At 58.1% G+C, this 15,065-nt stretch overlaps 1 protein-coding gene across 18 annotated transcripts in view; it reads right to left on the bottom strand.

Moving 5' to 3' along the window:
* Positions 1 to 15,065, bottom strand: part of NCOR2 (nuclear receptor corepressor 2) — a 256,466-nt gene that overhangs the window by 60,880 nt on the left and 180,521 nt on the right. For 16 of the 18 annotated variants that reach the window (XM_087754366.1, XM_087754364.1, XM_087754355.1 and 13 more), the window contains 3 exons: positions 4,513 to 4,637; positions 3,547 to 3,719; positions 472 to 534 (listed from right to left, as the gene is read on the bottom strand). In XM_087754366.1, coding sequence (XP_087610492.1) covers positions 472 to 534; positions 3,547 to 3,719; positions 4,513 to 4,637 — 361 coding nt within the window. Of the gene's footprint in view, positions 1 to 471; positions 535 to 3,546; positions 3,720 to 4,512; positions 4,638 to 9,068; positions 9,162 to 15,065 lie in introns of those variants that run through there. The other 2 variants (XM_087754363.1, XM_087754353.1) reach the window with 2 other exon arrangements.

Here is a 15,065-nt window from a genome sequence, read left to right on the forward strand (position 1 = left end):
CGCGTGGCTGTGGAGTGCCGGGGTTCACCATCCTCTCCCTAAATCCCAGAGCTGCAAACACAGGCAGACGCTCTCAGCATGTCTGGAACAGATTGCACCGATAACACGAACCTCCCGAGAGCTGCACAAAGCTACGCTTCATGCTATAGACACCAGAAGCTGCAAAAAGCAACAGGCAAAGCACCTTCCCCATTTCCTACGGCTGGCTCCTGCCTCGCGGGACACACTCTGGCTGCAGCCCAGCTCCCAGGGGCGGAGAGGCCAAGCACGGCCCCCACACCACTGCCTGCCTCCCCCAAAAACCCCCACCGAGGCTCGCTGGGAACAAACCAGCAGCGGGACGGGCAGAATCCAGCCCCACGGCTCAGGGCCCAGTACCCTGAAGAGTCTCCAGCAGTCAGACACCATCCATCCCTGATTGCTGGATTAGCTCCAGCAGAGCCGACAGGAAAAAGAAAAAGAGCAGCTCACCTTTTTTAGCCGTCTCCATCTCCTCTTCGGTCCAGCGAGAGCTTTCATTCATCTCCAGAGAAGCTGGGAAGGAGGAAGGAAAGGAGAGCAGTCAGCTGTGAGCGGGAGCCAGCAAGCCCCACGAGCTCAAACGCCCAAACTCCATCCTGCACCCTGTTCCCCAGAGGCACGACAAAATGCCGTGCAGCGCAGAAGTGCTTCTGCAGGGAAGGCTGTAGTGGTGCAGGCTCTCGAGGCTTTTCCACACCAGAGTAACCCATGCACAGCATTCCCCCTCTGGGATGCATCTCGGTGATGCAGAACCTCTACTTTGGGACTGGAAGCGAAGCCAGATGGCTTGAGGGTGGCAGCAGATTTCCTGCTGATTTGGTGCCACGCACTCTGGCCCGCCAACAACAGGTACCTAAGATGAAGCCGACTTTGGCTGTGTACTTTGGAGGTGGCAGACGCAGGGTGGGACCATCACCCTCGGAGGAGATGGAGAAACAGCGTCACCTCGACAGTGACTTTGGCCGATGACAACCGTCAAGGGAGTTGGCCGTACTTGACCGTGGACTCCCTTGATGCCGTCACCGGGCTCTCAGACATCTCAGAGCCACTTCCAGCAATGCTGGGGGTTCACCCGGAGCAGCGCCCGTTGCAGGGGGACGTGCTGCTCTGGCTGGGAGAGTCGGAGAGGGGTGTCAGCACCTGATGCTCCCCCTCTCCCCCACCCCAGGCACAGTGCTGGGGACACCGAGGTCCTGCATAAAGCCTTCACTATGCACAGTCCTGCTGGCAGCCTGGCACTAGAGCAAACCCTACAATAACAAACCAGGGTGTGAGTCACAGGCAAAAAACAACTCGGTAAGGAAACAGATTTCCGGCTCAGGCTGCCAAGGGGTTATTACTCTAAACAACAGGCAAAGCATTATTTCAACAGTGATGAGAGATGTTTTGACAGTGTCCTTTTAAAATGGAAAACAGGCTGATAGGTTCAGGATAAAGGATACGAGCGAGGAGAGAAGGAAGCATCTTCCAAGGAGCTCTACAAGAACCCGAGACCCCGCGAGAGGACAACGTGGGCTCCGATGCCCATGGCATCGGGAAGAGGAATCTCCTTCACAGCCGGCTGAGCACGACTGCAGGTGTCATCTCCTGGAAATCAGCGCAGGTCACTGCCTCCTCCAGAAACGCCGTGCCCCCTGGGATGCCGGCCAAGGAGGGGGGAGATTGATACCTCGCCGCTTCCCCTGGCTGCGGGCAGAGCTGGGGCCACCACGCTCATTTACATAAAAGCAAGTGTCCCCAACGCGCTGCGCAAGGCCCTTCACTCAGCTTGAGGATGACTGTTATTGTATGGTAAAGAAATGTCAAAGAAACGGCCTGTTTAGTTTGATTAATGGTATTTACTGAGGTTGCGCAGTTATGAAACAAATGCCTACGGGGAGCTCCAGCACGCTGCAGTTAAACCACAGTATGGTTTTGTGTTGTTTTTTAATGTTCAATTGGTATTTAAAATGCAATAACTTTCTTAGCCAACCTAAATTAAAGCACTATTGGAGAGACATAAAGCGAAACCAATTGCTCAGATATGTCACTGGAATCGATCCATTCCCTTTTCCCAATTTAACACGGTCTAAAGTCTTTTCCCTGTGTTCACAGTGAAGTTTACCAAGGACTCTGAGATGCTGGGATAAAAAAAAATCCCATCTAAGTTACTGGCATTATCTGCTGCTTCTTTGCAGCATTGCTTAACAAGTTCGAGAGGGAGAGCAGGGCTCCGTTGTGCCGGGAACTATTTATATCGCCTGTATGAAAACAGAGCGCTCGCAATCAAGGCTTCAGCCAGTTGTCAGCAGAGGAACAGGGAGGCGAAACACCTCCGGGTGATTTATAGCACATGGAACAGAACAAGCAAGGAACTGCAGAGCAAGGAAACCAAGAGGAGTCACCCTGCTTTTATTTTTACTTGCCTTAGGTAGCACAGTAATAATTTTGTACTTGATAGAGTAGAAAATACAGGAAAATCAGCCAAATTCCTTGATGCATTGGCTTCTTTAAGTCAATATATGAGCAGTTTCCCAGTGTGACCACTACTGATGCTGCAGACGCGAGAGGCAGATGCGCCTGACGTGGGGCTGCAGACGCTGCCGTGAATTCCCGTCTAGCCCGGGAGACGTGCGGCGGCATCACGTGGCTCTGGCCGGCCGCCGCTCACAGCCGCGGTCCCTGGGTGCCATGTTACGGGCAGCACGCTTTGCCTCACCCACCTCGCTCTGAAGCCGCTCCCGGACCCTGCCCGCTGCGCTCAGCCGCCCTGCAGCCTTGCGCAGCAGGACAGGAAGGAAAATACCGACCGCTGCGCCTGGCCGGCTACCGATGGGGAGACGAGCAGCGGCGCTGGGGACCAGCATGGGAAACGCTGCTTTTTGGGAAAAACAAGCGCAACCTGGAGTGCACAGCACAACTGCAGCCCGGGTGGAGGCTCCTGAGCAGTCGTAACCCACTGCCTCCTCTCCACGGCCTTCAGCTGCAGAGATGAGGGAGGGACCAGCAAAATTCCCAAGGCCAGGAGGGTCACAGACCCCGCAGGCTGCAGCTGCTCAGGCTCCAGGCAAATTCGAAAACAAAGAGGGCAGGAGAACCGGCAGAGACCCAGGCAAGCCCAGGAGGGCAAAGCAGGCTCCTGTGCAGAGCTTGAGGACACTTGGAGCCCGAGCTGCCTCAGAGGGAAATGCATCTCCGGGTGCAGGAGGTGCACGAGCCCTGCACAAACCCAGCCAACATGCTGCTAAAAAGGACGGCTTCCCTTTTCGTCCTTTGCAATACTTTCCCTCTGAGGCCCTGAAACCCACTAACGCTCAGCCAGGACAACCCAGGCTCGCAAATGCCTCTGGTTCATCCAGGCAAACCACGCTGGGTTATTCATGGCATAGAGAAACCTCACTGCTGCCCCCCCAAAAGAGAGGATTTCACGAAGGAAAACCCTCCTCCGTGAGTCGGGAGCAGAGCAGGGTGATGTCCCATCCCAGCAGAGTGGACACCCCAAAAGCCCTGCCAAGGTCCCCCCATCCCCGTGCCGCTGCTACCCACCCAGCTCCGCGCTCTGCTGCGGGGCAGCCGCCTCCTCGTTGTTGGCTTCGTTTGCCATGGAGCGGGTGATGCGGCCTTTGCGTCTGCCCTGGCTGTTGGCGGTTTTGCGACCTTTGGAGGTGACTGTTTCTTTCTCATCGTTGTCCTCCCCAGATGTGTCGTCGTTCTTGTCCCTGCAAAAACAGGGAGGGAAGAAAAAATGTTGTTGGGTTGGTTTGATTTTTAGGTCAAGCAATTATTTCTCTGCATGTGTTTGGAGATGTTTTCTTTTTTTGTTGGTCTTTGGGGGGGGCAGGTCTGCATTTTTTTTTTGCACACGCAGGCTCTTTTCCTGGCTGGGAGCGGGCTGGATCGGCGGTGGGGTGATTTGCGGTGGGGTTTTCTTTCTGCAGCTGGCTGCAGCTCCACCACCAAGTGCACGCAGAGACCTGACGGAGACAGGTTTAATACCAGACCATTCAAATTCATCCCTGCCTCCTCCTCATTTATCTTCCTGAAAGGGACCTGCTGGTAAATGTCTTAGCAGCCTAGATATAATGAAGCCAGATGTTCTTTTAAACTAAGTATTAAGCCCATTACAGATAGCTAGCGGTCTGCGTGCCAACCTTTCCCCGCCACGGCTCTGATGCTCCCTGTTTGGCGTGAGGGAGGCAGGGCTGGCTGAAGCCCTTCATCTGGGAGCGCTCACATTGACATCAATAACGCTAAAGGTGAAGTGCCACGCTCGGCTGCGCCCGGATTGCTCCTCTGACTCCCGGAGGCTCTCGCAACAAAACAAGCTGGAGGATCAGAGGGGCTTTGTGGGTCGATTGAGTTTATGTTAAAAAAAAAAAAAAAAAAAAAAAAAGTGTATCAGAGTTGCTTTCCCAGTTTGAGAGCTGCAGGGAAAAGGAATGAAGAGGAGAGCAGGCTCTGCCCTTCTCTCCCTGCGGAGGAGGTGAGCCAGGCAGGGAGGGTTATCCTTACTTTGTCAGTTCTTCTTTGTCATTTTCTGTTTCCTGCTTGTCTTCCTCCTTCTCTCCTTCCTTGTCCTTTTCTTTCTCTTTTTCATCTTTCTCTTCTTGGCTGCTCCGGGGCATTTGCTGCTGCTGCTGCAAAACAAGGGACATAAAACAAACTCTCAGTGCTGAGGCGGATACATCGCAGCACCTGGGCCAACCTAAACAAATGTGGCGAAACAATGCTGGGGGGCGAGCGGCCAAGAGGAAAAAGTGCTGCAGGCAGAGGGTACAGGCAGGCTGCTTACGGAGGCCGCGGGGGCCGAAAGCTTTCTGGGGAGATCAGAGGTAGTTTGGGATCAGGCACTGCAGCCGTGCTCCGGCTCCCATTCCAGGCAGCGGGACAGCCCTGCGGCTCCCCGGGATCTGCAGGCAGCAAGCAGGGACCTGACACGGGGGAAGGCAAGGAGGTGAGAACAACCCCCCTGTTCCCTGTAGATGATGGCTTAGCAACATCGGTTGCAATTTGCAGCTGGTAAGGTGCATTTTGCTGGAGCACAAAGGAGACAGGGGCACCAGAGATGCCCTGAGGCTCAGCGATACCAACGCTGTGATCTCCTTCCCAAGCATCTAACATGGCCCACAGGGAAAGTTTATGGTCCCGTATCACCAAGACTGGAAGACACCCAGCTCCTCGCCTGCTCTGTACCGCCTGGCACCCTCACTGGAGGCCATGCACCCAACTGCCCCAATGCTGCTGCCGCCGCTCAGACCAAAGGCGCTGCGGTACCCGAGGGAGGGATGCAGCGATTATAATAGTTCTGGATTTTGTTTCAACAGCTGCAGGAAGGAGGATGCTGGGGAGGCCTGGTTCCCCTGACCTCCCTTCCCTCTGGTGACCGGCAAACGAGAGGCATTTCATAGGGAAGTAGAAATTAGAGACGGAAATGATTTATTAAACCATCCTGCTCCTGGCTAACGCAGGGCTGCTTGTGCCAGGAAACCCACCCGGGCTCGCCCGGCCCCTGCCCAAGCTGCAGGGCTTCCACCACCCCTTGGGAAAGGGTTTGGTGATGTAATGGGGGGAAACATTAAAGTGGATTAATCAGCAGAAAGTATAATGCCAGGGAGCCTGGTCTGGCCATCATGCAGACGTTGGGCCAAGTGCAGATGAGGTGTGCCTGCATCTCTCGAGCCGGGGGCCTGGCCTGTCCCCACTCTGTGGGAGCGGGGAAGCTGCCTTGAACCCAGGTGTCCTTGCAGCAGCGACGCTGGGTACGAGCTAAACCCTCTGCGCCCATGGGCTGCTGCTAAAATGAGAAGCGTGGAGCTGTCAAAATGGGCATCAGAGCATTCTAACAAGAAAGCTTCTGATTCTTTCAGGCCCCAGTTCAACACAAGTCCTTAAACCACAGGCGCTGCCATCACCGAAACCCTGCGGACTTTCAATTCCTCCTGGTGCCAGGGGGGAAGTGGCCACGCCGCCAGGACCCACGCTCGGCAGCACATGCGTGGCAGGCCTGGCTGGCCCCCACAGCACCTCCACACCGGCACACGTGCCGAACACACCCGTACCGCATCTGCTCACACCCCTGCTGTGCTACCGGGAATGGCTTCATGGGATGCAAGGTGGGGAGTCTGGGGAAGGGGAGTTGGGGAACAGTTGTGATGAGCACTTGGTTGCTTAAGATTTTTCAATGTCCATAAATCTCTAACGCTTGGGGAATGGGCTGTCTCCTGCAGGAACTGGCCAAGCAACAGTGCCAGGCACTGCCCTTGCCAGCCCCCAAACCCACAGAGAAGCCGGGGGCAGCCAGCAAGTCTGCTGGGACCGGGAGGCAGGCAAGCCTGCGCTGGCGGCAGAGGAGCAAGGGGCACCCGTCACACGCGTTTCCCCAGTGCTGCCCTGAACCCTCTGACTCCCTGAGTCACACCGCGGTGAACCCTGAGCACGGGTTCAGCCCAGACAAATACCCACGAGGGGAGGGCTGTGACCTCCGAGGGCTGGGTGGGGAGCAGGGCAGGCTCTGCCCTAGCCCTGGCCATCACTACCCACCCACGTTCCCTTCACCAAGCACTTTGGCAAGGGAGGACAGCCCAGATGACTTTTGCAGTATTTCTACCACCTCACTGTGAATATTTTCTTTTGGAGGAGGAGGGAAACCCTGCACCCCAGAGATCCCAGCTCCTCGGGGTGTAAACCCAGCTGCAACCGCATGAGTCCCTGCCCCAGTGTCAGGCTGGCACAGGCTCCCAAGGGAAGCTTTAGCATCGTCTCATCTTGTTTCTGCACTTGTTCAAACCAGAGGGCTGTCACCGTGAGCAGCCATCACAGCTCTTCCCCAGAGGAACAAGCTCCCTGCACCAGCCTGCAAAAGCAGGGGTGGAAAGGCAGAGAGAGGCGTGAGCGGCCGCGGAGACTCAGGCTGCAATGCAGGTGCTCCCCTGGAGAGGCATCCATCGAGCTCTGGCGTGCCGAGGACCGGCAAACCCCACTGGCCTGGCTTCAGCGGGCCACAGTGCATCCCGCTCCTCCCAGGGGTTTCAAGCCCAGCCTGGTGGGACATCAAATTAGGGCTTCTCCCACCGCAGAGGAGCATTTCAATCCAAGGATGCCCTCTAGTGATTGCCCTGCTGTGGCCACAGCAGGGTGCCCGATGGCAGGAGCGAGAGCCGGGTGGGCACAGCACCCTGCACACGGCGGGACGGGACCCAATGGCTCTCACCTGCCAGCCTTCTCCCGCCCGGCTGAAGTGCATAAATCGGGCAGCATCGTCACCATGAGGCCACGGTGGGGAAAACTGTTCCCTGCTCCCCCCGTGGCTGTGTTCACGTCTTCATCTGAAGAAGGCTCCTGGCCAAATGCTGCTTTGAACCCTGGCAAACACGCGGTGACAGCTTATCTCCTGTGCCAGGGCTCGGCTGCACAGTAGAGCACCCCCCAAACACCCTGGAAAACATCTCCGGGGACGGCCACGCTCACGAATGCCACCTTACATCCCACCCGGTGGTACATGCTGGGCTGGAGGCCGTGGGGCAGGTGAAGCACCCAGAGCTCTTGGGGCGGAGAGGGGACCCCAGGGTCCCAAATGAAGCTGGGCGAGAGCTCAGCTATAAGTGGCACACAGGGAAAGGAGGTGGGACACCCCCCCCCGGGACCGACCACGGCAGCCATCTCAGCCCACCTGCGCTACGTGCTCTACCCCAAACCTCAGACCGGCCAGCATCAGAGTCAGACCACAGCACAGTACAGTGCCGGGAAGTCACAGCCGGGAACCTGCGAGCCGGACGGTCCCCCCGCCCGGCCCCGGCATGCGGCTGCCCCCGCGCTGCGCAGGGAGGCTATTCTTAGAACTGGACCCGGACCAGCTCTGGATGATTCAAGGGTCGGGACGCCATCCCAAAGCGTGACAGGCCAGGAAATGCTTCCCCAGTTACCAGCCGATGTTTCCCTCTGATTCATGCTGCCCCGGTTAGAGGTGGACCAGCAGGTGGGTCAGCTCTTAGCGGACGTGCCAAAGGCCGGCACCAAAACTGCTCAGCTCCCAGCAAGCTTAAACCTCTCTTCACCTACACCCCTGCCCCCCTGGGATGAGGCACCCCACCTCCTGGAGGCAAAGCAGGTACGTGCTCCCCACCTTGCACAAGAAGGGATATGCCCGAGGCCAGGGAAGATGCCTGTGGCAGAGGGCAGGGCTGTCCCTCCCGTCCCTCCCTCCCAGGTCAGACGCTCTAACCGCTGGACCGCCCTTCCTCCCCGGCATCGCTGCTGCTTGTTTTTGCTGCCGACACATCCTGTTTATTTAAAAAGGCCCCGGGACAAAATTGCACACGGAACGCGTGAGCGAGAGGACGATCCTGCTCCAAGCCCACGGGGACGGGCGGCCTCCTTCCCCACATGCTCCCCGTGCTCCAGCATGAGCTGCTCCATAATTACAAACATCTGCTCACCTCTACCCCAATTTCCCACCGGCCCCGGAGCAGCTGGAGAGGAGCAGAGCGCTGCCAGCCCTCCTGGGAACACTGCCTGCGCCACCGGCCACCCCCTTGCCAGGGCCCGTGGGCAGGCACGCATGCTCGCCCCAGCGCCCAGCTTCCCTCCAGAGTGACATTGCTCGCCCTGCCCGGCCAGCTCCATTGGGCTGGCACGTCACGGGGATTTCAGCCGTTGCAAAACTCCGGCTCCAAGTGCACTTTTGGGGAACACCGGCTTCCAGGTAGGTCCCGGACATCAAAACGCTGGCCCTGCTGAGAACTGACCAACTTGCTACGTGTCCTGGCAGCAGGTCTGGCTGGGAGAAAGCCCCAGCGAGGAAGAGGTGCAGCTCCTCCCACTCTGTTTACTTCCTCCGCTGAGGCTCTGCCTGCTTCTGGAAGCAGAACAGGAGGGCAGGAGGCGGTGGGAGAAGCAGCTCCCCACCTTCGCCCTCCCCAGCCCCACCGGAGACGCCTGCTGCCTTGGCCCAGAGACGGTGAAGCCAGCCAGAAACCCCTTCCCGGCCGGCGGTGTCCCCTGCCTCCGAAGCGCGCTGTTCGCATGCTCACCGTGAGCTCCAGACCCTCATCTCCCCCCAGATCACTCACCTCCCCGCTCCCCGGCTCCCGTGAGCGGCCGGTCCCCGACAGCCCCATCGCCGTCTCCCGGCCCCTGCTCACCGCCCAGCCATCCGGGCGCGCTGTGCCTTACATTCTCCGGCTCTGAAGGCTTCCTGACGATTTGCATAGTTAAGCCGTAAACTAACCACAACATTCCTCTTATGATTTTGCAATCTGCTGGAATAACGTGGTCGCTCTAAGTCGAGTCGATGAATCATCATCTATAAACCACAGCTCTCGTCACCGGGGCTCTCAGTGCTGGCTGCAGCCAGTGTGATTAATCCACCAGGATGCCAAGCTTAACCTACGGCGCAGGGTTATTTATTTTCCAAACTTGCAAACCTCCAGAAAGCGACAGCTCCTGCCTTCCCCGTCCCCTCCGTGGCGAGATGTGCTGGGCTGCGGCAGGGGACTGGGGACCATGCCAGAACCCCATGCAGAAATCTCCCTTGCTGGGCATCCCGGCATTAACTGCTGGACTGTGCACCTTGCAACTACGGCACCCACACCCTCTCCCAGTGCCCCCTCACTCCCTGCTCCATAGCACCCTCAAAATATGCACCAGAACACCACTGTTGCCATGACAGCTCGGTTTCCCAGCCCTGGTCCTGCTGGGGACAGGGATAGACACAGCCACCATTTCACAGCAACTCTCCCCATGATGTTTAGCTGAGCTCATCCCTGGGAGTCCTGTTCCTGCCCCAGGACCGCCAGCTCCTGCCACCTCCAGCCATGCCGCTTGCTGGTGGATGCCGCTTGCTGGTGGACACGCTGGCGGGGAACTGGCTTAGGTCATGGTGACGGCACTGTGAGAGCCCATCCCCGAGCCCAAGTGCTGGCTGGGGGTGACATCTCTTCTCTCTCACGGCAGGTTTTGAGGGCGGATTGGCTGCACGGGGGATGCCATTTGGCTGCCAGCAGGTGCATCACCTCCACTGCCATCATTACGGTGCCCTGGACTCTTACAGAAGATGAACACACCACGGAAACCACTGACTCCTGTTTGCTCCTTAAATCAGGAGGGAGCAAACCACAACCCTCTATGAGCTCGTGCAGAGGGAGCCATGCATGCTGCGAGGCAACTCATTTCGGTGCTGTTCAAGTCCATCCCCAGGCACTGCAGGCAGCGAGCTCCAGGGTTTTTGCTCGAAGGCGGCTTTGCAGACCATGCCACAGTCTCGCTGCAGCAGCACGGTGATGCGTGCCAACCCTCTCCCCACCATGCCACACCGAAGCCTGCCTCGACAGGGGCTTTGGAGGGAGCGGTGCCCCTCCGGCACGAGCCCCATCCCCTCCAGCGGCCGGGAGCACCCGCTCGGCCATGCTGCCTCTCCCGTGTGCAGGGTGCCGGCTCCTTGCTTCTCCCACGGCTGACTTCAGATCAATGGCATTTATGATGTTCTCCAGGGGCACTCAGCTGCGGAGCAGGCGCAGGCCGAGGTCATTGCACGCAATCGGGGAGTTGCAAATTAAAACCAGCTCGAGATAAGCCGAAGACAAAAGGCCTACGCTCTGAGGGCCAGGAACACCTGGGGTTTGCTTTGCTGCTTCTCCAGGAGCCCCAGCACGACTGCAATGGCCATGTGTGTGCACGGGTGCCTGCTGGCATCACCCTGAACATCCCATGGGGTCTGGTACCAGCACCATGGGGCAGGATGCCCTGTGCTCTTCGCGGCACAGCCAGCAGGACTCAGCATTCAGCTTCCACCCCTCTCCTCGGCCCCGCGGGACGCTGCGCAGAGCATCTCTGCCAGGAGCAGGACTGGCATCACGCAGCCATGGCTTGGGAGCATCCTCTCTCCTCCACCACCCACATCCATCCCTCCACCTCCTTTCAAACTCTCCCTCTGGCAGGTCACACCACCGAGAACCAGGGCAAGGACTCCCCCACCGAGCACCCACAGTGCCAGCCTCCTCTTTAGCCACCGCGCTGCCCGGGCACCCCAGGTCTCCTCTGGAGCATCCTTCCCCGTTCGCCAATGTTGTAGCAGAGGTCGAGGTGCCTACCACCGAGGTCTGATGCCGCATGGCCACTGCAAACAGCGCTCCCCGCACATCCCTACCCACCCCTCGGCAGCAGGCTGGATACAGAGCGCAGGGAGGATGGCTTAGAAATACACATATGTATCATGTAGCTGACTCCCAGGGCTCAGAGCCTCTGATCCGACGGTCTGGAATGCCTCAGCCCTTGCTGCCACCCACCGCCGCGCAGCCTGGCTTCTCACGACCGCGTGCAGCACCCTCCACTCATGGGAGAAACCACAAAGCAAAACAAGCCGCTGCCAAAACAACAAGGAAAGGAAGAGGAATGTCTGCCGGCAACTTGGCTTTGATCATGTGCGTCCCGGGGCTGGGTTTGATGCTGTTGGCTGCAGAAGCAAGTTGAAAAATCAAAGGGCCAGGCTTGGATTTGATAACGAGAATGATAGTGAGTATGGGGCTCGCTTAGTTCAGCTCCGACCGCAATGGCCCGGAGCTGTGCTGCTCCTCCGCCGGTAAACAACAAACTCTGCAAGACAGCAATCGTTACATGGCAGAAATGGAAAACACCAGGGCTGTGCCCAGCGTCCTGGGAGGCACTGAACAGGCCCCGCGCACGCTCGCTAGCGCAGCTCTCTGGCACCACAGGCCACAAAACACAGCCAGTGACAGCAGCAAAGCGCCGGCAGCCGCAGCTGGGCTGCCCTGCCACGCCGCGGGAAAGCCCCGTGCCATCTCCCAGGCTGCCGGTCCTGGGGGCGAGCAGCATGCCAGGGACGAGGAGAGGGGCCAGCTGTGGGACTGCAGAGACGCCTGACCCTGCAGCATCACTTGCCAGACCACGGCACGATCACATCCAGTGCGTGCACCCGAGCGCGGGCTCATCTCAGGCGGCACCGGAGCCTGTTGGGCACGGGAGCCTTTCGGGAGGGGTCCCTGCACGGCTCAGCCCAGCCCAGCGGGCACTGACGCCTTCCCACCGCTCGCTCCTTGATCTCAGTGAAGCACACAAGTAATTTTTACAGGACCCTGCTCGCTCGGATCCCTCCTTAAATCACCAAGGGCTTTTCCATAAGAGGAAATGTTTCTTTTCTGGGTCGCTGCTGAGTTTTTCAAAAAGTGATTTGATGGCTCGTGAAGGGAAAATGACCTGAGGGGAAGAGAGCATAACGTTTGGAAGGGGTGGAGGTGAGCCCCCGCTCTGTCCCAGGCAGGGAACACGTGTTTTCTCTTCCCTGTGGTGTGCTTTACCCCGCTCCCTGCCGCTCGCAGCCCCCCGGCCACACGCCAACCCCCCTCCGAGCCCTGCCAACAGAGGAAGGTGCTGGGTCGGTGGCTCATGGGACGCAGAGCAGCATCCATGCACACCGCAGACACACCAGGGGCAAAGCAAGCCCTGTATCCTCATGGAAGCAGCTTTCCCAGCTCTCCCAGCTGTGCCTGCTTTTAAAGCAACTTGGCAATGACACGACCTATTTCCCATCTGTTCCCAGGCAAACCTGGATCACAACAACAGATAAAACAACTCATCTCAAAATCCAACCACTTCTATCACTCCCTGTCCTGCCGGGAAGATGCTGCGGGTCCCCCGCCACGATCGGTAATGCCCAGCCTGGACCCCAAACCACCATCCTGAGGAGTACTCACGTGGGCGCAGGCGTGGTGGGGCGCTCGCCGGGAGGATGCATCGACCCGCTGCTGGAGAAACACGAGTCCGAACTCAGGGGCCAACTGGAATGGGGGGGGTTCACGTCACTTTTAAGTGATTATTTTATTATCGCTAACTGCAGACGCAATCAAGCTGCACAGAAGAGCCCGGCTGTGGTGGCCAAAGGGTCCATCAGTAAGTGGACCACCGGCAGCCCATGCTGGTGCTACCCCAGAGGGAAGCGGCTGCGTGTCCCTGCCTGCGGGTGCCTGTCCCCGCTCCGAGCCCACAGGTCTCGCTGCTGTCCCCGCACTGCCAGCGGCCCGTGAGGCCGTGTTGGGAGCTGAGGACCGAGCGGCCATCCTCCCGTGGCAACGCATCCTTCAATTCTTTTCCCAAATATGGCCACATCATTCTCGTTTAATCACCCCCAAAACTGCAGCTGGGATTTCAGGAATGCGAGTTTCCATTGTGTTTGCCCAATTATGCTGCCTGGAGGGGTGGCAGGGCTGCGGGAAAGCTGCAACGTAATGGGGGAACGGGCATGATGCACCTTACGGGGCAAACCTGGGGTAGGGGGTTTGGGAATGACGGGAGCCTAGACTGAAAGAGCAGGCGCCAATGGAGAGTTATGGGATCGATATCAGCTAGAACATCACCGTGTCTCACACCTCACCCACCTTCTCAGTGCAGGCACCCCAGCATTCATCCTCCTCTGTGACGGCCCCTGGGTGACAGCCCTTGACCAGCCCCAACCACATGCTCGGTACCTGGCAATCTCGGCACCCCGGAGAGGGCAGGTGGATGTTCCCGTTCCGAGGCACGGAGGCGAACGTGGGCCCTGGCAGAGAGCATTTAGCAAAGTACAGGAGAGGCTGCAGACCCCGAGCTCTCGCCCATGATCCCCCCCAGCACTGCTGTCAGGCTGCCCTGCCAGCCATGAAGTGCCTGAGCTACACCGAGCTGTAGGAAAAGCCCAAGACGGGCGTTTTCCAGAAACAACCACTTTTCCTGATGGAAACCAGTTTCTTTGCAAGTTGTATGCTGCCAGCCACTGAGCAGGACCTGCTGCCTCCAAACACGCTCCAGCACAACCCTCTGTGCCCATGGGAAGCCCGCTGCTTTCCATGAGAATGGTTTTGCACCACTTTTGAGGATTCCGGGGGTTAGCTGGTTTTGTCCAGATTTTTGTTGGCTATGAGATGTAGATTTAAAGAGCGAGAGCCTGCGCCGAGCAGCGCGCACACAAGCACCCAAGGAATAAACGCTCTGCGAGATGTTTCTCCCTGTGAGGCCACACTCCAGCAGGACCAGGACCATGGGGTCTGGCCGGGTTTGACTTCTCATGGGTCCTGCACCCTGGCCTGGCCGGGCAGGTTTCCCCAGCCACCAGCAGTGCTGTCACACCACAGACCTGTCCAGAAAATGAGCCAAATTCAATCCCCTTTGTGTCCCAGCAGCGAGCTGACCTGGCCCAGCCAGCACGACGGGGCAGAGCCGGGGGGACAGGACGACAAGCAGGGCCACTTTGCAGCAACAGCCATCAGCAGAAGATGAACCCACACCCCAACACTGACATCCCAGGCGTCGTTTCCAACCACGCAAACTGCTCCCTTACAGACCTCTTTGCAGCCACAACCATTCCCCCCTGCCGGCTCCACTGATCATCTCAGTGCCGTTTAAAATAGAGTGCTCAAGTCAGCACAGGCTTAAATGCTTGCAGAATAATTTATTGGTATTTGTGGCAGCAAAGTTTACTGCCCACATCCAGGGCTGTTTCAGTATGATGTGCTGCATTATTAAACCAGGATTTTATGACAAGTATCTCCCAGCGTCTGAAAGAGAAGTTGTCAAACCCTTTGTCACTAATGAGGAGCCGCTCCCTGGATTGATGAAAATCGAATGCTTCCCAGAAATAAATGCTCATCTCATTAGCTGTTGTGGTTAATGGAGTGGGGGCACACGCACAACTTGCGGTGCAAGAGGTGGTTTGTTGAGCTCCAGACCTGATCCTCGCAAACGGAGGAGAGGTGATGGCAGGGCAAGGCTGGTCCGTGGCGGGTGCTCTGCTTCTGCACCGGGGATGGGCTGCACGAAGACCTGGAGCTGCGGGCAGACAGCGCCCACCTGGCAGCCCCAGCCCTGCCAGCCCCTGCCAGCCTTGCTGGCTGGGACAGCGCTTACGTGAAAAAATGGGTTGTTTATAAAAAAAACGGGCTGGGGCTGTTTATCCGTGTCGGCAAGGGGAATGGTTTGTGTTTGGGGAGGGCGGGACAGCCGGCGGGACGGATAATTCGATTTGGGTTTTGGCAGGGGGCAGGGAAGAGGGTGGGCCTGGGAAAGGCCGTCAGCCCTGG

The sequence above is a fragment of the Nipponia nippon genome, unplaced genomic scaffold (assembly GCF_047370975.1).
Source record: "Nipponia nippon isolate SJK-2023a ecotype South Korea unplaced genomic scaffold, ASM4737097v1 scaffold_18, whole genome shotgun sequence".
NCBI classification, from domain to species: domain Eukaryota; kingdom Metazoa; phylum Chordata; class Aves; order Pelecaniformes; family Threskiornithidae; genus Nipponia; species Nipponia nippon.